Source organism: Ochlerotatus camptorhynchus, unplaced genomic scaffold, assembly GCF_037179485.1.
Source record: "Ochlerotatus camptorhynchus isolate MF236.1 unplaced genomic scaffold, CSIRO-AGI_Acam_v1.1 ptg000330l, whole genome shotgun sequence".
NCBI classification, from domain to species: Eukaryota; Metazoa; Arthropoda; class Insecta; order Diptera; family Culicidae; genus Ochlerotatus; species Ochlerotatus camptorhynchus.
Genome location: NW_027040818.1, coordinates 17,804,881 through 17,828,107, shown reverse-complemented (window position 1 = coordinate 17,828,107; position 23,227 = coordinate 17,804,881). Strand labels below are relative to the sequence as shown.

General features: G+C 41.9%; 1 protein-coding gene across 3 annotated transcripts in view; it reads left to right on the top strand.

Annotated features, from left to right (window-relative positions):
* sls (sallimus) overlaps nucleotides 1-23,227 on the top strand; it is a 154,568-nt gene that overhangs the window by 87,931 nt on the left and 43,410 nt on the right. For 2 of the 3 annotated variants that reach the window (XM_065230318.1, XM_065230320.1), the window contains exons 14-15: nucleotides 15,429-15,788; nucleotides 17,125-23,225. The exons of the other annotated variant lie outside the window; for it this stretch is intronic. In XM_065230318.1, coding sequence (XP_065086390.1) covers nucleotides 15,429-15,788; nucleotides 17,125-23,225 — 6,461 coding nt within the window. The remainder of the gene's footprint in view (nucleotides 1-15,428; nucleotides 15,789-17,124; nucleotides 23,226-23,227) is intronic. 3 annotated transcript variants of the gene reach the window in all.

Below are 23,227 nucleotides of genomic sequence, written 5' to 3'. Positions count from 1 at the left end.
TAGGTGTTATAGAAATGATGCACCCACTTTGTATGAAAGACACAAAACTCGTGTTCATTTAAGAGCTTCGAAAATGCAGGGCCCTGCTTAATTAGATTTAACCTTTTAACCTTTTAGTACTCACGCCAAGTTTTGTACCACCGAATATCTAGTGATCCTGACCTTATAGAAGGTTACAGTCTCCGGCAAATTTGTTCCGTAGATCAAGGACTTTTGGTTAGTGGACAGAAGATCTGAATTATCTCATTACGTGGTGCTAGTATGCGAATGAATTTCCAGAAAATGCTTTATCTTGGAATCCTGGTCATATAGAATGTAACAGTCATCGGAAAATGTGTTCTGTAAATCAAGGACTTTTGGTTGGTGGAAAGAAGATCAGAATTTTCTCACTACACAGCGCTAGTGTGCAAGTGAATTTCTTGAATATGATATATCTTAGAATCCTTGACAGATGAAAGGTAACAGTCTTCGGCAAATTTGTTCGCTAGGTCAAGGACTTTTGGTTAGTGGACAGAAGATCAGAATGTTCTCACTACACAGCAAAAAAATAATTTTGATATCACATCAAAGTGGATGCACTACAATCATGTCGAAAATTTCATGTAATTTTTATGACCACATAAATAAACAAATGCAGTAAAAGCAGCGTAATGTCAGTTCATGCATTGTATTAATGATAATTTTGTCCTTTTTAGCAAGTAATATTACACCATATTTTCGACATGATTGTAGTGCATTCACTTTGACGTGATATCAAAATTATTTTTTTGCTGTGTACGCAGCGCTAGTGTGCAAGTGAATTTCCTAAATATGCTATATCTAGGGATCCTTAACATTTGAAAGGTTACAGTCTTCCGCAAATTTGTTTAGTAGGTAGGTTTAGTAGGAAGAACTTTTGGTTGGCGGACAGAAGTTCACAGATTTCTCACCACGCGGCGCAAGTGTGCAAGTGTATTTCCTGAATATGCTATATCTTAGAATCCTTCACAGATAAAAGGTTACAGTCTTAAGAAAATGTGTTCAGTAGATCAAGGACTTTTGATTGGTGAACAGAAGATCAGAATTTTCTCACTATGCGGCGCAAGTGTGAAAGTGTATTTCCTGAATATGCTATATCTTGGAATCTTTCCTTTATAGGAGGTTTATATCTTCGGCAAATTTCCAGTATGCCAAAGGCTTTTGATTGGTGGACAGAAGCTCATAATGTTTTCACTACGCAGCGCTAGTGTGCAAATGAATTTTCTAAATATGCTATATCTAGGCATCCTTAACATTTGAAAGGTTACAGTCTTGCGTAAATTTGTTTAGTAGGTGAAGAACTTTTGTTTGGTTGACAGAAGTTCACAGATTTCTCACCACGCGGCGCAAGTGTGCAAGTGTATTTCTTGAATATGCTATATCTTAGAATCCTTTAAAGATAAAAGGTTACAGTCTTAAGAAAATGTGTTCAGTAGATCAAGGACTTTTGATTGGTGGACAGAAGATCAGAATTTTCTCACTACACAGCGCTAGTGCACAAGTGAATTTCCTGAATATGGTATATCTTGGAATCCTGATCATATAGAAGGTTACAGTCTTCTGCAAATTTGTTCAGTAGCTCATGAACTTTTGGTTGGTGGACAGAAGATCAGATTTTTTTCACTATGCAGCGCAAGTGTGCAAGTGTATTTCCTGAATATGCTATATCTTGGAATCTTTCCTTTATAGGAGGTTCATATCTTCGGCAAATTTCCAGTAGGTCAAAGGCTTTTGATTGGTGGACAGAAGCTCATAATGTTTTATATCTAGGCATCCTTAACATTTGAAAATTTACAGTCTTGCCTAAATTTGTTTAGTAGGTGAAGAACTTTTGTTTGGTTGACAGAAGTTCACAGATTTCTCACCACGCGGCGCAAGTGTGCAAGTGTATTTCCTGAATAAACTATATCTTGGGATCCTGGTAATCAAGAAGGTTACAGTCTTCCGAAAATGTGTTCAGTAGATCAAGGACTTTTGGTTGGTGAACAGAATATCAGAATGTTCTCACTACGCAGCGCTAGTGTGCAAGTGAATTTGTGAATATGGTATATCTTGGAATCCTGATCATATAGACAGGTTATAGGTTACAGTCTTCTGCAAATTTGTTCAGCAGATCAAGAACTTTTGGTTGGTGAACCGAAGATCTGAATTTTCTCACTATGCAGCGCAAGTGTGCAAGTGTATTTCCTGAATATGCTATATCTTGGGATCTTTCATATATAGGAGGTTTATATCTTCGGCAAATTTTTCCAGTAGGTCAAGGACTTTTGATTGGTGGACAGAAGTTCAGAATGTTCTCAGTACGCAGCGCTAGTAGGCAAGTGAATTGTCTAAATATGCTATATCTAGGGTTCCTTAAAATATGAAAGGTTACAGTCTTCCGAAAATTTGTTTAGTAGGTGAAAAATTTTTGGTTGGTGGACATAAGTTCACAGATTTCTCACTACGCGGCACAAGTGTGCAAGTGAATTTCCTGAATATACTATATCTTTGAATCCATGACAGATGAAAGGTTACAGTCTTTGGCAAATTTTTTCAGTAGGTGAAGAACTTTTGGTTGATGGACAGAAGTGCTGAATCTTCTCACCACTTGAATTTTAGACAAGCAAATTAATAGTTTCATTCAGTGTACCATATATTTACCCATTTATATTTAGTAGGGGCCTCATAGCCAAGTCAGTAAAGGCACGGTATTACCAAGCCGGAGGCGTCGGGTTCGATTCCCGGTCCGGTCGAGGGAATCTTTCGGGTTGAAAATTTTCTCGATTTCCCTGGGCATAGAGTATCATTGTGCTTTGCCACACAATATACGAATTCATGCATAGGGATTGGCATCGAAAGCTCTCAATTAATAACTGTGGAAGTGCATTTAGAACACTAAGTTGAGAGCACGCAATAAGCTAATATGCACGAAGCAATAAGCTTGAAATGCGAATAAGAAGAAGAAGATATTTACCCAAACAAACTTTGGAGTTCTCCTGTAAATTCAAATGTCAACCAAATTTGTTGAAATTGGACACTGTTGTTGGAGACCTCAATACAAATGGTAATAGCAGTGGAGAACAGGGGTTGTGAAGTTAAACCCTAAGGGCTGTTCATAAACCACGTAGACACTTTAGGGTTTGGGATTGGTGAGTGTCTATGGTCCATAGAAATTTCCTGGAAATTGTATGCACGATTGTGTACGTGGGAGAGAGGGGTCTAAATCCTCTCAAAGTTGGTCTACGTAGATTATGAACTGCCTCCTAGTTAAAACCTAGGTCTGGTGAGGACACATTGTAGTCACTCCCTCGGTGTTAAGTTGGTAAACAAAGCCAATCAGTGCACGACTCTCTTGTAACAACAGTACTAAGTTGTTCGAACGAGTACCAAGAGAAGTCTGAGAAGAATACCCAAGAAATATATTCCAAGTGCATTTCGAGAATAATATTGGCTGGTGTGAACAGAATTTCAAGACTCTTCTAAGGTGAATTACATGAAATTTCTATGGTGAACTTTCTTTCATTATTCTATAAAAAAAATTAGAAATAATAATTAAAAAATCGATGTTAATCTTAAGATGAATTTCATTTTTCTTGGAATGTCCTGAATAGAATTTCTTAAATATTATAAAGAAAATTTCAAGTGATTATCAGAGCGATTCTCAAATGTATTTTACATTAATTTCCAAAAGAACTTCGTGAAGGCAGGCTTGCTTCCACTCACTTAATATAAAAAAAAATATTTTCTAAATTTTGGAATCATTAGATGTTATAATGATGTTTGGTACTTATTAGATACCAGAATAGGATGAAAGTCAAGTATATGACGTACAAAATTCGCTTTCAGATAGTCACAATTAGCAATTTAACGACTCACTCATAAAATCGCCGATTGTGACTCTTTGAAAGTGAAATTGATAGGTTTAATGTGTCAAACACATACTTTTTTTAATCTAGTTCGGTTATTTGGAAGGCTCAATTGCGTTAGCTTTACGGAGCCGATAATTCATTGTTCATTGTTTGTAACAAAATTTACTTAATTCTATGTCTAGTAGGAGTTGAGCCGAATACTCATGGCTCAACCAAACACATACTTTACAACCTCTTCTTTTAACTTACAAGTACAAAATATCATAATCACATCATATGATTCTATAATTCCGAGAAACATTTTTTTATAGCAAGTGAGTGGAAGCAACCCTGATGAAGGGTAATGATTTTGAAGATAATTCAAGAGAACATTCAAAATAAATTCTGTGAAGAATTATACGAGTTTTCAAATTAGTTAGTACATAGACAGCGAATCCAAACACATTACGCAACCAACGATAAAGACTCTACTATCACGATAAACTCAATCTGCAATATAGCTTGATCGAAGTTGCTTGCTTTGTTGCAATATACTCGGTTAATGACATAGCTTGATCGGAATCGAGAAAGACATAACTAAAAAAAATCCCATTAACACATGTGCATCATCTTCGGTTTACTTCGTGAAGCAGTTTGGTTGTTTCCTTCTACCGGCCTGAGTGAGATATATTGCAAAGGCAAATTTTCAAGATAAAAAGGGAAGAAGATTATATCATTATTGCCTTCTGACATAGCCTTATCATTCTGCTCGTTGATCGCTTGTCATTTTGTCATTTTGAGATATTTTGATTCCTGGGTAATGACTCATCTAACCTACCAATCCTTTCTGCTCAATCGTTTTTGGTTTTATGTCCAAAAAAAAAGCCAGGCAAAAATGCTAATAGGCATTTTCTGGTGCAAATGTGAAAAATACTTATGTATTTTGACAGAAGTTTCAATTTCGGTAAAAGTACTCATTTGACCTAATGGCCTCGGCGTTTTGCCTAATGGCATTGTGGCCTAATCGTCCGTCATTAAACAAATTCCCCCTCCCCTATTTCGAAACCTGGCTACGCCCTTGCAGTTACCTTCATACTTTTTATAACAGTAGAGCTTTCCAAGTAAATTACGGAGCAATTTTCGATAGATTCTAATCAAAGTTTTGTCTTTACTTTCCAACGTTCAGTGATATAGCTAACCTTTTTCTGAGCGTAAAAAGCTTCATTACATTGTTGAAGATGTGATTTGCCGACCAAAACGAACCCACTGAAACGTGGAAGAAGTTGAAATGTATCACCGAAACGGCGGTTAGTAGACCCAAGCCTTCGTCTTAGCTGTTTCTCGAAAACTGTGAAAGTCGGTTCCACCAGTCACATATAACGAAAAGCTATTTTATAACTTTCAAAAACTATTTCTGATCGAATACACAGATGATTTTTAGGACTACACCAAGGTTAACGACCCAAATCGTGTTGTTGAGTAAACACGACCAAACGATTTCCCAGAATCTATCTCAATTTCAATCATCAATCGTTCAGATTCTATCGCTTTTTTTAGACAGACCTCACATTATCGTAAAACCATTAAGACGACTTAATTGAATTCTAAATTACTTTCACTTGCGAACCATCAAACCGGGAATTCTTCAAGCATCCTGTTTATCGGTGCTTCTTACCGGCAGTGTGTACATTTCAAAATAATGCTAAAACCCAAAACCTTTCAAAACATCACACCAACTCGCGTGTACGGCTTTTGACTGGGCATAATTTTAGAAATCCCAAAATAATTAATTATAAACATATCTATCTCTCCCGACGACGACGACGACGACAACGACGCTGCGCTGCACTACTGCCACCGTCGTCATCATAATGGTGGTGAGCACACGCATTTTGCCTCCTCCAACCACCCACCCACCCAGCCACCAAACCTAAAACGAAAGCAAAAGCGACGACAGCTCGAGCCAACCGCCCAACAGCCAGTCAGTACGCAGCCAGCGGTTCGCTTGTTCGCTGCCCAGAGTCGCGCCTATTTTTAAACTCGCCAACCGAACATCTACCATGCCACCCCATCAGATTGTCCCGAGGGTGGTGTACCATCAGAGCACGATCGTCGTGCATCCGAGAGAAAATCGACCGAAACGGTTCCACCAACCGTTTGCCACCGTCAGCTAACCGGTTAACGCTGTTGTCCCTCAAAATGTGACCTCTCGAAAAACAAGGAAACGTCAACGTGACGAGGCGAAAAAATTGTCCCCGTGCCAGAAAAATTTTCCCCATCTCAACCGTGACGACAAGGGCTCAACTTGCATGCCTGTAATCCGACACCGAGAAACAGAGCAGCACCGCGTGACGGCTTTGAGCGCCACCCTCACCCAAGGCAAATAGAAAAAAAAACTGACGAAAAGCAGGAAAAAAATACGGGACTTCAAATTTATGACCCCATTTCGTAAGCGAAAGTGTGTGTCTCCTTTGTCTTTCGCCATCCGATACTTTCTTTCCTACGATTGTTTTTAAAACATACAATTCCGAGTGGCGATTTCTTCTTTGTTGATTTTGGTTTCAGCAAAGACAGCGATCTGTCTGACGACAGTTTGTCAGCGAACATTTTATGGCTGTAACCGCAGCAGTTCACTTGTGCACGCATTATCCGAGGGATCAGGGGACTGTCGGAACACCGATAGTAAAGCGTTCAGAAAAAAATAAATTATGCGATTAAGACATCATTACGCAAATACTTGCCCGAGTCGTAAATCCTTTCATACATTACCGGCATTTTTGTTCTCTAGATCTCTGCTGGGAAAACAGGGAGCTTGTGCCGCTGCTCAGAAGTAGGTTAGATCTCACGGGGGCAGAGGATTGGCTGAAAAGGTCATGCACCTCCCCCCTGAAAAAGTGGCACTCATAAGATTTTTTTTTTGCTGAAATTCGCGTGAAGCCATAGCTCAGTTGCTAATGATTGCAACGGGCGAGACGGATTTGCCCCGGTCTTAAATTGACTGACAGGAATGGATGTCTTGATTGATGATCGTCTGCTTGGCTTCATTTCGAACGAATGTGCGATGTATTCCTTCATGACAGTTTTGACACGAACCAAACAATTCCGTTAGAGCGACACTGGAAGATTGAAAGGTTATTAGAATGGAATTTATGACAAAAGGTCTGTCCATCGGTCCAAAGGTCGAATTAAACTTAGAAGGACAAAAGGTCGAATGGACAACAGGTCGAGATGGACAAAAAGTCAAAGTGGATAAACATTCAAAAAACCAACATTCAAATTGACAAAATATTGTTAAGAACTTTTAAAAAATACTCTCAAAGAACTGCTCATTATTCAAAGAAGGAATATATTCTAGAGAAAAGCAGTTATTTGTCCCTTAAATTGCCGTGATATGCACAGTAGCTATTTGTTATATTAATTTTCCAAAGAACAGCTCATGGTTTAAAGAATAAAACAAATTTAAGAGTATGCTACCTATCAGTTACCAATGTATCCAGTTTCGTTTTGTTCATTTCTACCTTATGTCCATTTTGGCCTTTTTGTCCATTTTGATCTTTTGTCCATTTCTACCTTTTTTCCATTCGATCTTTTCACCATTCGACCTTTTGTTCCTCTAGGTTCAATTAGATCTTTTGTCCCTTCGATTTTTTGTTCTTTCGAAGAACGAATGGACAGAAGGTCGAATTGAACTAAGAGGGACAAAAGGTTTTAAATGGACAAACAGGTGGAAATGGACAAAAAGTCAAAGTGGACAAAAGTTAAAAAAAAAACAACAAAACACAAAACAAAATATTGTTTCGGAACTTTGTGTTCAGACTTTAAAAGAACTTAAAACTACAAGGGACACCCTTATGGGGTTGTACGCAATGGTGACGTAGACTACGTGGTCTTACATAATAAATCTTAATTTTTAACTGCAGCAGGAGCTTGTGTTTTTGTAGAAATAGGAATTTGAGCTAGGTTCTCTCAAATTATACTCTTTAGTATGACGCGCTTAACATAGATGGCCCACAGCAACTCACGAAGAGCTACTGATTCCAATCAATAGCGGTACGGCTTCTTCCTCCTTCTATGGATGCTTCTGTGGGCTGCAGCTAGCTGCTTGCAGGTAGCCTTTCATACCGTTTGGTGAGACTCGAAGGCTTTCAATTTTGAAAGCTGTGTTAGGGATCGCTTTTCGAGAGATATCGGTGATAATTTTAACTATCATAGCAACAGTAGCACATTCGTGCAATTTTCAATAGTGACATTTTGAAAAATGATAATGTCTTAAATTTAACAGATTCGTAGAAAAGTTTCCTATCGAAAAAAAACCATCATCTCTTGATCAAAATCAAACCACTTTTATGCCGCGACCGACTTTGGTGTTTGAAATCGCACCCCCAATGTTGCCTTAAAGAATATGGAATGTTAGATTTAAGCATACTATATCTAGATAGAGCTGGAATTTTTTGTAAACAATGACTTCTATCGATGATTTTTAGGAATTCAAGACAAGCTCACGCAAACCAACATTACCGTCGAGTAGAGGAAGTCTTACCCTACCTGTTGGTGATGCTGATTTGCGTGGGCGAACCTTGACTTTCAAGATATCATCGAAAGAAGTCATTGTTTCCAAAAGCTGTTACGCCCTAATTGCAGCTCTATCTTGATATGGGAACTGACATCCGATTGATGACCTTGACCTTTTCTCGCCACCCATATGACACCAACTCAAACCATAAACATTAGCGGGTAGGAGAAGCATTCCCCTTCCTGATGATATTGTTGGTTTGCGTGGGCGACCCTTGGTTGACGAGAAAAAGGCATAAGAAGGTTTGTTTACAAAAAGCATGTATGCCCTTTTCACATGTGGCTCCTGAAATACTTTTTTATAAATTTATGGCGGTCCTGAAAAGGACCGTTTTCTCGTGATGGTTGAGTAATGCTGAGCTATTAGGGTGTTAAACACAGATTAGGCTGGTGAGCTGTATGTTGTTTGGAACGAGGGTGACGCGCTTGGCATAGATGGCCCACAGCGACTCACGAAAAGCTACTGATTCCGATCAGTAGCGGTGCGGCTTCTTCCTTTTTCTATGGATGCTCATTTGCTCACTGCTTGCGAGCAACTTTTCGTTGTGTACTTGAGAACACCACCACTAACCACGCGGTGATTGAATAAACACCGTTTGGTGAGACCGGTTGGAATTCAACTTTGAAATCTGTGTTAGGAAAATCGATTTTCGCAGGCAATTGGCGATAATTTTAATTATCTTAGCAACAGTTGCACACTCGTGCAATTTTTAATAGTGACATTTTGAAAAATGAAAAAGATGCGTAGAAATACATCTGATCGATAGGTGATACAATTATTGAAATTGGTCCAGGGGCAGCTGAGCTATTAACGTTCAAAATCTTTCATAATGTTGTTACATGTTCCATTTTCGATTTTCACACACCCCCATATAGAAATCACAGACGTAGTCCTACGTCAAAAAAACCAAACGGCGTTTTGTAAGCTGTCTTGCTGCTTACGTCATGTAGGTTACGTCGCTATGCAAAACATGTTACTTACACCGAAAAAAATCTGAAACAAATTCTCGGTTTCCCTTTCACAGCCGAATGCCTGGCACCGAAAAAATGACTGATACCCTTACTTACATATTTAGTTTAGTATTCCAAGGATCCCCGCCTTTTCTCTGTATTATACACAAAAGGCAGGACTTAGAATACTAATGCTTAAGGGAAGATGCATAAATGACGTAGCATTTGAGGCGGAGGGGGTGGTCTCAGAAGTTGTGACCGACCATTTACTAGGTAAAGCAAAATACGCTACAAGGAGGGAGGAGAGGGAATCTAAAATTTTGTGTGTGGATGGTCCCTATGTGATGGTTCAAGTGCCGGACAAAATGCGACAAATAATGTTTTTTTGCATCGACCTTCTACGATTGTTTGACACGAGCAATAATTCACATTTATTTCTAAAATAAGGCCATTTTAAAAGTTGTAAAATTTTCAAAACAACTTCATTGAAATTAAAAAAAAAATAAGTTCGAAAATGGCATTTCTTATTGAAATTACTTCTGAGACAAAGTAGCGAAAAATAATTTCTTTCTGGGAAAAGTTAAGTAATAATCTATATATATAAAAACTGAATTTCGGCCTGCCTGTCTGTCTGACCCTTATAGACTCTGAAACTACTGAAGTGATCCGCGTGAAAATTTTTATGCAGGGGTTTTTGGGGCCGGGGAAGGTTCTTATGATGGTTTGAGACCCCTAAGGGGGGGGGATCCCATACAAATGAAACGGAAATTTCTGCATAACTCGAGAACTAATCAAGCAAATGGAACCAAATTTGGCATATGGAGGTCATAGGGGGTAGCCCCTTTAGGGGGGGCTACGTACAATATAACATGTTTTTTTTTAATTGGCGCGTAAACTCAAGCTAATATTGAATCTCGAGCGAGGCCGGGCACAATCAGCTAGTTTAAAATAAAAATTAAATCCTAAAAATTTGCTCGATTTTTTAAATTTTGATTTCATTAAAAAAAACTTATGAAAAATGTAAACATTTGAAACATTCAAAATCATGGACACTTGAAAACTGACAAAAATCGTAGAAGATGAACTTTTGGTAAATTTTTTGAACATTTTGTTAATACGCTTCATCGTATATTTTATCACAGAAAATGATTTTAAGTGTCTCAAACATTGTTTTCTGAGCATAAATGACGCGAAAAAAACGTTTTAACAAAAAGTTCAAAAAATTAACCAAAAGTTCTTATTTAACGGTTTAAGTCAATTTTTAAGTGTCCTTCAGCATTCCAAAAGTTTATATTTTTCATTAGATTTTTATGAATAAAAATTTCGAAATTCAGCAAATATATTTTGAGATATTGAGGGTTTTAGTATTTTTTTTTTATATAATTTTTACTTGAAATTACAAAAAAAAACCTTAAATATAACTTTGTATATTTTCCCAGAAAAAAAGTAAGAAGTTGTATCCAAGCCTCGACCGTAATCCTACGTCAAACGTTCTCAGTATCAATATTTGGCAACTATGCTAGGGAAACCACTATTTGCAGGCAATCGGTGATAATTTTGATCACCATTGCAACAGTTGGACATTAGTGTAATTTTCAATAGTGACCTATTAAAAATTGATAAAGTATTCATTTTAGCAGCTTCGTAGAAAAATTACCAATCGATTGGTTTGTTTAGAATTAATATCCATCCGCTATTGACAGAGTTATAAGTGGTCAAAACCTGACCCTTTTTCGTAGCGCCGTCGATTTTGTTTTTTATTTTTAAATTGCACCCCCAATATGTTGCTGAAAGACGTAATCCTACGTAAAAACATAATTTTTCTCAACAACTTTGTCTCAAACGTCCTTTTGATCACCGTATCGTTTTCGTACTGCAATTTTTGAAAAATAAAAAATAAATCACCGTTTTGAAAATTTTACAAAATCCAAAAAGGCCAAATAACAAAAAATATGCAAATCGAAGAAGATCGAGTTTTTTCGCATCGTCATTTGGCGTAGAACGACTGATAAAAACTTGATTTTAAGGGTGTTTTAGGGATCAACAGCTTGAAATGCGTTTTCCTCCATAAATAAGGCCTAAATCGGGATTTTAGGGGTGTTTTGGAGATCAAAAAAAGTAGAAGGGTCTGTGCCTAGGGGCACGAACGGAAGCTTGACATAGGACCGCTAGTGGGTGGAATAAATATGAAGAGCATTTAGTTCTTTTAATTGATCAATTATCTATTATCTCAACTCTTTCCATTTTTGAATTGTAGGCGTACCAAATTTGTAGTATTTTTTTCAAAGAGGAAGTTGATTAAGAGAATCAATCAAAATCACTTGCACCCCTGCTTCCAAGTTTGGTTACAAGATTACAACTCTGGAGAGCATTTTGTGTGGTCGTTGTGGGCTTGTGGTTCTTAATATGGACAAACAGGCACAGATAAATGCTATTCCAGCTCTTTACTGATATAAGCTTGATGGCCCTGAAAAGAGCCGTTTTATTGTAGAGGACATCCATAGCTACTTACGATTGGCGTGTTTAGTGTAGGTGACAGCATCACGGACCTCATTTTCCAGGAACACCTTCAGCACACCTCGTAGATCAGACCGGAGATACGTTTGACACCGCCACGGCGAGCCACACGACGGATGGTGGTTATCTTGAAGAACTTTGCGATGACGCTTGGCACCTCCTTTACCAGACCTTTTCCTCCTTTGCCACGACCAGTCAATTGTTGCTTGTTGGGTGTGAAGGAGTGGACTAGCCACCACCTTCCTACTGCTGCTATTGCTGCTCACCACGCCGTCCGAGTCGAAAATGAGCTAATGCCATACAGCAGCGCTCTTTTATACCTTTTCAGGTTAAAGCAGAATTATGTGCAACCAAGTGGAACTCGATTATGAGGACTGGGTTTTGGGAAGAACGTTTATTTCATGAAAACAGTGATAACATTACAACTTTTTATTTGTACATTGGACAATACTTGACATTACCACTTTTTTAATACTTTCACGTTGAAAATCATCATGCGGAATCGTGATTTGAGTGGTGTTTAGGAGTTTAAAACTTTTAAATGCGTAAATAAGGCCTAAATCGCGATTTGAAGTTCAAATACTTAAATGCGATTATCTCCATAAATTAAGCCTAAATCGTGATTTTAAGGATGTTTTGGGATTCAATAAGGCATAAATCCAAATAAGGCCTTATTTAGGGGTTTTAGGGATGTTTTTGGGTTCCAAAACCATGAAATGCGTTTTTCTCCGCGAATAAGGCCTAAATCGTGATTTTGGGGGTGAGTTGGGGTCCAAAATCTTTAAATGCATTTTCTCCGTAAATAACCCAATAACAACATTCAAAGCTTGTTCAGCAAATTATTGCTTATTCAGGTTTTAATCAGCTCAAATTTTTCGTTGGGTAGGCCCAAATCATGATTTTGAGGATTTTTTAGTGTTCAAAATATTTAAACTCGTTTTTCTTCGTAAATTAGGCCTAAATCGTGATTTTGGTGTTTGTTTTGTGTCTACCGAACTTGTAGAAAACCAAAGTGCTCTTTGAGCAACAAGTTGTTTTCAAGTTGTTAGAAGACGCCAGTAATTTTCTATTTCAAATAGCCATGATAACCCTGAGAGAAGGCTGATAGGGCTCCTTCCCAGGTTTCCAGATAGGACTGACTTTAGCTGACTTCCTCCAGCACAAGCGTAATTAGCCAAGCCTAAGGCACTGATTGAAAATCAGTGTCAAATGATTGTAGAATCTAGAACTCACATGTTTGAGTTACAGTTTCAGGATGTTATCGACAACCGTTTTTGGATGATTTGACATAGTTCGTCGGCTGAAATCGCCAATTCCTCAGGAAAGTTGTTGGGAATCAGATGTATTATCCAAGACTATGGGAGCTGCCTTCACATCAGGTAATCAGAAGAACCACTGAATCATTAGAACGATTCAGTGGTACCACCGGTGGAATGGGCCGAAAGGCTACTGGCAAAGTGATTGTTTCTGAGGTGCACCAACCTGAACTAAACGATTTTTGATAGACGACTACCATTGGTCTTCAAAACAGGCAGACCAGTGCGTTAGTACTGCCTTCCAATGTAGTTACGGAGTCTTATAACGTAGATCTATTAAAGTTCAGAGTATTACTCACCTGTCTAAATACTGGCACGTTTTGATCCCTGAACCGCCCGTCAACGGCTTCGGTCGTCTCCGGTTGAACATCATAATCGACAGCGGCGTTGACGCAGGGAGGAACTGATCCCAGCTGAATCTGTTGACGGAGAAGCCCACTTCGGCCACCACCGGATAGTGAGCCGCGCTGAGTTCTTGGTAGACAGATTGCAAGATGTTCTTGCTTTCAAGCGAGCAAGCGTTCCAGTTGACTATCTTTATCAATTCATAGGCCACATTCAATGACGGAAAGGCCCAAAGTGTAAATCTGGTCGAATTGGGTGATAAGCTGGCTGAATACGGGAACCAACTGCTCCACTGGTGAACACAAAGAGAGAGCCAGTGTTGCCGATCGGTGGTGAAGCATCTTCGTGATGCCAGGATGGTACCGGGGTGGAGAAGATACTCAGCGATGCAGCGGTTGTCGCAAACGATTGCTGATTCGAGATTGGCAACGTTCAATACATGCGAGCTAACGATCTTCCACCAGAGGTCCCGGATTGCGATCTAGCGTTGGTGCTGGGGAAATACGATGATTCAAAACGTGTCTTTCGGGAGAAATTCACTGCCATTGAATGTGATTGTTCATTTGGTGCGATAACAATTGGCAGCACTGGAGTGCGTACTTCCTTGCAAGCTTGAAGCTTTTCCAACGTTGCGTGATATATAATTGATCATTTAACTCTGTAAATAAAGACGGAAAACATGCAGAAGTAATAAGCAACTGTTTGTGTAATTTAAAATCATTTAAATTTATAAGTACAATGGATTGAAATCTAATGATTTAATTAACAATTGTAATGGTTACCAGGGATAACAGTTCAAAGCATAGACGAGTAAACACATACATTTGTGAGTTTGCACTTCAAAAACAAAGAGACGTGCAATAAGCTTGTGCTAATGAAAAATGTGCGCTCATGCAGAATGTGCTTAAATATAAAAATTTAACGATTTTTAAAACTTGAGTGAAGAATAATATCGTGCCATGCTAGGGAACTAACATCCAAAATGTTGTTTATGAATACATTTATTTTGGAACTGTTTGTGCTTATTTTGTGCTTATTTTGTGCTCCTTCTGTGCTTTATTTGTGCACTCTTAACCACACCGTACGTCTCTCAAAAAATGTGCGTGCTCTCTCTGGTCTCTTGCTCTCGAAAAAATCGAGTGCAGGAGACTAATAGCGCACAGCACAATCTGTTTTTTTAGCTGTGTGCGTACTTTATGATAATCCCTGATGGTTACGGAAACATATGTGCAACTCATGCATGTTTCAAAACCACAGTTAATTACAGCATGGTTTTGAAACTTCTCAAGTAGCATACATGTTTCAAGTATGTTGAACAAGCTGCTGTGAATCTACAGACGATTCAACGATTTCTTCTGCTAATTTCAATATAATTTTAATATCTCAAAGTTTAACCTTTCCATAGTGATCGAAAACGTCACAACAGAAGAGCATAAAGATATCACAAATTTGTACAAACACGATAAAACCAATTGCAACAATGAGGAATCCCGCCCAGTTACAGAAATTGTTTCAACATAAATTGGAACCTGCCAAACGAACGTACAAGTGAACGTAGATCCAATACCCACTTCTGAACCCCGTCCTATTCACGTACAACTCCCCGACCTTCGAATCACAGTCAATAATTCCACTGAGCTCCACCCACAAAACATTCCACGAAAACCCTCACCACCACACATACACACCAAAATCTATTGCACCTAAACAAGATATTTGCATGCATGTTAGTAAACGACCGATGTTGTCTGATATGTATGAAGAGCGGGCCGCTACGCTGCGAATGTTCTCTCTCGCCCTCTTTCATACCTTCTCTTCTGTTCACTATCTCTCTGTGTGTTATCTGTGTCATCTGTTCTCTCTGTTTTCCTTCCAACAGCGCAACATGTCCGCGTACGTTCTCCCGGTATCTTCAAGAGTTGCGTTCAGTCTTTGTCTGTGTTGCGCTGCTGCTATTCTCCCATGGCACCACAGCCACCGGCCAAGAAGTTCCATAAGGCCAAATCGGCACCGAAACACAAAACGGTGGCTAGAGAAACGCAAAAGCTGCTCACGGCCATGAAAATCCGCCGGCCGGTCAAGACTTTTTACCAGGGCGTCCCAGTGCAGCAGCTGCAGTGGTGGCAGCTGCAGCAACAGCAGTTGCATGAACAGCATCAGCTGATGCTGCTGCAAGAATTGTCACTAGACGAAGAAGATTATGAGGAAGATGATGAAGAAGAAGAACTAACACAATCAGGTATAGACAGAGTTCTCCGTGATCAGTGTGTCCTGATGCACTCCTGAGCGGTCACCTCTCGCCACCGGTATTCGGTTGGATGGATGAATTTTCGAGACCATAACCGAAAACCGGCACGGCGTGTGCCGCTGCAGTAAATGTTCTATGTCTTAGTGGACTGAACTCACGAACGTTGACGATTGAACTCTTACACTTGCACTGGTACAAGACACGACAACTACTCTCACTACTACACTCTTAGGTTGCTTCTTTGTGCGGTTTGGCTTGTACTCTATATTTGCGTGTTTGCTTTGTATTGGTGTATGATTTTCATTAGTGTGTGTGTGAAGCTTTATTTTTGACATGACAGCGATCTGTCGACATATTTAGTCGACATTTTCCCACCCTGGCTTCTTCGCTTAAATGAAAGATCTGCTAAATGCAAATAGCTTTAAAAAACAATCAAATGGGGTGAAGGGCGTTCCAATTTTTAAATTCCAGAATCAAAATGATATGATTTGATGCAACTTGGAGCGAAAAAAAATACCAAGGAACAGGCCAATTAGCAACAAGTTTGCAAAATTAACATTTTTCTCAACCGTCATCACAGTGCTTGCTTTGGCCTCTGTCCAACGAACATTTCAGCGATGTAAAAACACAATTCCACCTTCCAACAATCGTGTCACGGTACACCTCCCACGGCATCTGATAAATCTCACCATCAGACACGCTGACTCACAGCGCTCGCCAGAGGCACGTTTCCCCAATTACTCTTCTTTGATCCGACGAGCGCACATTATGACAGAGTCTTAAAAATAGAACCATCCTCGCCACGCTTCTAGAAGCCGGGAAAACTACGTACACTTTAATTTATTACCTTGCCTTAATGTTCTCCCGCTTTTCGTGCGCCCAGGTGCAAACGATAGAAAACTGGTCAACATCTCACACGATTTCGTCTATCCGCCCTCCACCCCCCGCCGATGCCAGCAGCCAGCGTATGTATCGTTAACACACATGCCAACTCTATTACGCTCAACGCATTCCCGCTTCGCAATTTGCCATTCCATAAATCTCACCTTTGTGGCTACAAATATGCTTTGGCTACTGCAAACTTCGGTGTCGATCCGGGTGCAAAACTGCTCACCTTTTCGCAATTCTGCTACAGCCAGCTGCTTCCTCAACCCCTCTAGCCCTAAACCTCTGAGCGAGATTTTTGACTAACTAACCTAAACAGAGGAAATCGAACATCAAACGAATAGCTCAATGTTGTTTTCCATCTTCGTTAATCTGCGAATCAATCAAAGCTAATCCTCTTCTGTTTTCTTTCATTTCCACCCACTTTTCTCCCCTCTGCTAGGACGCCGAAAGCAGCTGAAGACGCACGCAACGGACGGAACGCTGGTCCAACAGGACGTGACTCAGCAATTCCAACAACTCACCCAACAACAACAACAACAACAGCAAGCTCAATTCTATCAAAATGGTCAATACGACAGCGGAAGCCAGGAGGAATACGATACCGAATTCGTCCCACAGGGCGACGAAAGTCTACCCTGGAGACATTCCCGTAGCCAAACGCGAGCACCTGCTGCACCCTGGCGTCGCGTATCGCAAGATCGACGAACCTCACAGGATCGTCGAACGTCCCGCGATCGGTCACTGTCCATTGATAAACGCGAGGAGGTTAAACCCTGGACCGAACAGGTAGTCAAACTCAAAAAGACCACCAAGGAAGTCAAAAAGGTGGAGAAGGAAAAACTGGAAACTGTACAGCTAAAGCCAGCGCAGATCCAGAAACAAAAACTACAAAAGGAACAACTGGAAACGGTGGAGCTGCGTTCACGGAAGAAGGAACAGCAGACTGCGGAGATCACCGAGCAGAAAATGGAAGAGATGGTGGAAGCAATCATCAAAGAGGACGAAACCGTTGACTACGGTGTCGAGAAGCTACGACATGACGAAGACATCTCCATTCTGGAGATCACCAAACAGGTAGATGAACTGATACGCAAGGAAACGGAGAAAGCTGTTCCTTGGAAACGCGGCAAGAAGACCGAGAAACAGCAGCTTGGCAAGCAGCAATTCGTAGAAACTGAAGAAACCACACTACTTAAGCTAGATCGAACGACCGAAGATGAAGCGATCGAGAAACAAAAGCTAGAACTATCCGTCGATCAACAGGAGGGGGTAGCCTGGAGACGAGGCAAAAAAGCAGAACCATTCTTGCAAACTGAGGATTCAGCTCGACTGCAGCTCGAACAAACCGAGGAGCTACAGGAACAACCCAAACCGCAAGACCAAGCCGTACCATGGAAACGTGGTCCCAAGAAATCTCAAAAGCAAGATGTAGTTGATACCGAGGACTCGGCTCGCTTGAAGGTGGCTGAAACGGAAGAACAAGAAGTGATTCAAGTACCAGAAGAGCAACCGGTCGCTTGGAAACGGGGACTAAAGAAACCTCAAGAAGTCCAAGCTGAAGAACAGACACCAGAAGAGCCGAAAGCAGAGGAACCTCAACAACCGCCTTGGATGCGTGGAAGAAAGCCTGGACCAAAACGAGAAATTCCCAAACCACCAGAACCAGAGAAGGTTGAGCAGATAGCTCTCAAGCCAACCCCTAGACAGAAGAAGGAGATTCCGAAGGAATCCCTTGAAGAAGTCGCGCTGAAACCAGTCCCCAAAAAACCAATTGTTGAAGAAGTGAAACCCGAAGAATTGGAAACCGCTGAAATCAAACCCACAAAACCGGAGAAGCTTAAGGAGCTAACTCCACGGGAAGAGCTGGAACAATTGGAACAAATCGAGTTTGAAGAAAAACCCAAAGTAGTCGAGCCAAAACAGGAAGAACCCGCAAAGGCACCTGAAGAAATACCAAAGGAAGCTCAGCCCGAACCCGAGCAACAATCATGGCGTCGTGCCCGTAAGGAGAAACCAAAGGAAGAAGTCCCAGAGGAAAAACAATGGCCTACGGGCAAAAGACGACCACTACCCACGGAGCCTACGGAAGAGGTAGTCCTTAAACCCATTCCGAAACCACAAAAGGAAGCGGAACCGCTTCCCGAAAAAGATCTATCCATCAAACCGAAACCGATCCCGGAAATTCGCGAAAAACGGGAAAAGGAAGCAGACATTACCCTAAAACCAGTTCCAGAGCAACCCATCCAAGTAGTACAAGAGGAAGCGCCCATAGCGCAGCCGGTTGGGGAAGATGAATCGCACCTGCCTCCCTGGAGACGTGGCAAAAAGGACGTTCCGAAACGAGAAATCCCAAAACCGCCGGAGCCAGAGGTGATCGAAAAGGTCACTTTAAAGCCAACCCAGCGTCAGAAAAAGGAAATTCCCAAGGAATCTCTAGAGGAAGTTTCCCTGAAACCCGTTCCCAAGAAGGCAGAGGAGAAGGAACTCGTTCTTGAAGAGGAGCAGACGGAGAAACTTAAGCGAACTATTGTGAAGAAACCTCGGGAGCTCAGTCCCAAAGAAGAACTCGAGCAGATGGAACCGCTCCGAGTAGAACCCATTGAACACCCGGAGATTCAAGAACCGGTACAACCAATTGCTCCAATTGAAGAAAGCCCTGCTGAACCAACGGTTGAAGTCGAACAGCCATCCTGGAGACGCAGCAAGAAACCCAAACCGGTTGAAGAAGAACCCGAGGAAAAGAAATGGCCTACTGGCAAGCGAAGACCGCTGCCAGAAGAACCCAAGGAAGAAGTCACTTTGAAACCAATTCCAAAGCAGGAAAAACCAGAAGAACCTAAGCCTGCAAAAGAACCTACGATAAAACCAACACCTCTTCCGGAAATTCCGGACGAGCCACGAGAGGAAGAAGTTACCATCAAACCTTCAGTGGATGACGAGTCTCATTTGCCACCCTGGCGACGTGGCAAGAAACCTGCACCCAAACGGGAAATTCCAAAACCTGCCGAACCAGAAGTGATGGAACAGATCAAGCTGAAACCAACTCCGAAGGTGAAGAAGGAACTTCCTAAAGAAGCACTCGAAGAAGTCTCATTGAAGCCCGTTCCAAGGCAACCGGAAGTGGTGGAGGTTGTAGCACTCGAGCCCGAGATCTCCGAAATCAAGGAAGTTAAAATCGTTATGCCAAAGGAGCCGAAACCAAAACGAGAGATTGAACCATTGGAAAAACCAGTATTCCCGGAGATTCCAGAGCCGGAGCCAGTGCAGCTTGAGGAGGTAGAAAAGGTACCGGAGGAGGTAGTTGTACCAGAGAAGCCAGATCTTGAGCAACCGTCATGGCGAAGAACTAAGAAACCAAAGCCAGAGGAAAAAGAACCCGAAGAGAAGAAATGGCCTACCGGAAAGCGTCGTCCATTGCCCGAGGAACCAAAAGAGGAAGTTATCTTGAAACCAATTCCAAAGCCACAAAAAGAAGAAGAACCTACACCAGTCGAGGAACCTAAGATCAAACCTAAACCTATTGCCGCTCCAGAAGAGGAAAAGCCCGAGACAACACCTTGGCGACGAGGCAAGAAGGAGAAACCTGCCGAAGAACCGGAGGAAACCAAAGAATGGCCAAAGGGCAAACGACGACCACTAGAAGAAGCACCAAAAGAAGAGGTTATTCTTAAACCGATCCCCAAGCCAAAGAAAGAGGAAGAACCGCAACCTCCTGAACAAGTAACATTGAAACCGGTTCCCAAATGGGAAGCTCCTGAAGAGCTGGAAGCACCGGTTCAGCAAACTCCTGCGGTAGAAGACCTGCCTAAACCAGCTGAAAAGAAAGAAGAACCTACTTCTTGGCGTCGTGGCAAAAAGGAAAAACCCGCAGAAGAACCTGAAGAGCCAAAGGAATGGCCTAAGGGCAAACGACACCCTCTGGAGGAACAACCGAAGGAAGAGGTGATATTAAAACCGATTCCCAAGCCTACGAAAGAAGAAGAACCCAAAGAACCGAAACAGGTTGAACTCAAACCGGCCGAGAAACCAGAACCGACGCCATGGAAACGTGGTAAACCGAAGGAGAAACCCAAAGAACCGGAGCCGATGGAAGAAGTGAAGCTTAAGCCGATTCCAAAACGGATAGAAGCAGAGGAAGTCGCCAAAGAGGAAGTGGTTCTGAAACCGGTGCCCAAGCAGGAAGCAATAATAGAGGACGTGCAGAAGCCGATTGAACTGAAACCGGTTGAGGAGCCGAAGAAGGAAGTAACGGAGGTGCGGGTGGAAGTCGAGGAACAGATTGTGACAAAGACGAAGCGACGGGTGAAGAAACCGAAGAAACCTCAAGAGCAATATGCCACAGAAAATGTGGCGCCCATGGAGGAGGCCGAATCGTTTGACGAAAACGAGGAACTGCCCCATGTGGCCGAAACAATCGCGGATGTGATTCCGGAGGAAGTACTGGAGTTGATTCCTGAGGAGATTGCGCTGGAGAAACCGAAAAAGAGGAAGTCGAGGGCTAACAAGCACGTGGTGTTCAAAGAGGAACTGAGTACCTATGAAATTCAACCGGAGGTGGTTCAGGAAGATGAAGAGGAAGAGGAAGAAGAGCAAGAAGTTCAGCAAGAAATCTCACAGAAAACAATCCAACTGAAACCTATGGAGGTAACGGAAGTTAAGCCACTTCCAGTTGAGCCGGTTCCAGTTGAGGAAGTGATGGAGGAGCAAGTCGAGTTCCGCAAAGAGATGGAAGTCAAGATCCAATCGAACATCGTCAAAAAGGAAAAGCGACGAATCTTTGTTGACGACAGCCAACCGCTACCAGAGTTGGAGATCATTACTCAGAAACGCGTTCAGGAAGTTACCGACAAAGTAGCGGAAGAGAGCGTTCGTGAAGAGCAACGGATCCTGGAAAGAACCCAGCAGACTATAGCTGAGACTAAGATCCTAGAGCAGAAGGTAAGGATCAAGAAGCAGAAGGTTCAACCACCGAACTTTATCGAAAAGTTGCAACCACAGATCTGCGAACCAAATCAACCAGTTTTGATGAAGTGCAAGATTGAAGGTATTCCCTTCCCGGATGTTCAGTGGTACTTTAACGATACGGTCCTGTTTGCCAATCCCGAATATATAATGGACATTGTGGAAGATGTGGCAACATTGGAGATCGCTACCGTAATGCCTTACCACGTTGGAGTGTACACTTGTGAGGCGAAGAATGTCGCTGGAGTTGCCCTCAGTAAGGCAAATATTGTTGTGCAAGAGAAACCAGAAGTGGGTGAAGCTCCTACTTTTATAACCCCACTGAAGATTTCGGTTAACGAGGATAGGTCAGTGGCAACGGTGACCTGTCAGGTTCATGGAATTCCCCAGCCAAATGTTCGCTGGTTCAGAGACGAAGAAGAGATCGTGGAGATCGAGGAGATCGAAACGGTTTACATTGAGGAGACTGGCCACGTAAAGCTGACAGTGAAAAATCCAAAGCAAAATCTACCGGTTATCTACACTATCCAGGCCGAGAACAAGTTTGGAAGAGCGGTCGGAAAGGCGAACCTGTTCATCCAGTCAATAATGATTGAGAAGCCAAAGGTAGAAATGATCGCTCCAAAGATTGTAGAGCCATTGCAAGCTCAGGTGGTTAAGACGGGATCGACCTTGGTGTTTGAGTGTAGGTTTACCGGCGTACCGAATCCCACGGTGAAGTGGTTCAGGAATAGTAAGGAAATTGTGGAGGAAGAGGAGGTCATCGTCACTACGGAGGAGTATTACAGCAAGATCGTGATCACCAAGATGACGAAGAAGCGTGCTGGAAAGTATGAGATTGTGGTGCGCAACGAGGCTGGTGAAGCCAAGTCTTCCGCTTCGGTTGCCATTTCCGACACTACGGAGATGGACGAAGCCAAGGCGCCAAGGTTTGTTGAACCACTGGTGCCGAAGTTGGTAGCAGAAGCTGAAGTCTGCATCCTGGAAGCCGCAGTGGATTCCTATCCGACATCCACATTCCAGTGGTTCCATGAAGGCGCTGCCATCAAGTCATCCAATGAACTGCGCATAGTCACAGACGAGAACAAGTCTATCTTGATTATTGAGTCGTTCAATAGGCGAGATGTTGGTGCGTATACGTGCCGAGCGGAGAATGTGGCGGGTTCTGTAACATCGACAGCCACCGTACAGGTGCTGGAAACAATCGAAACCGAAGAAGTTACCGAATATATATCACCACGTTTTATTGAATCGATAAAACCGACGCGTGTTATGGACGGAGAAAAGCTGATTCTAGCATGCCAGGTTCATGCAGCGCCTCTGCCAAAGGTCCAGTGGTACCACAACAAGCAGCTGATTGTCGAAACGAAAGACAAACGGTACCAACAGGACACCAGTGGCCGCTGTGTTTTGACCATTTCGGAGGTATTCCCAGAGGATACGGGTGAGTATACGTGTGTGGCTAGCAACAAGATCGGCGAGGCGATTTGCAAGACAACAGTGGACATCGAACCGTTCGAGTACGTTCCCGATTCGGAACAATTCCGTAGCTCCGAAGAGGATTTGTTGACCGACAAGGT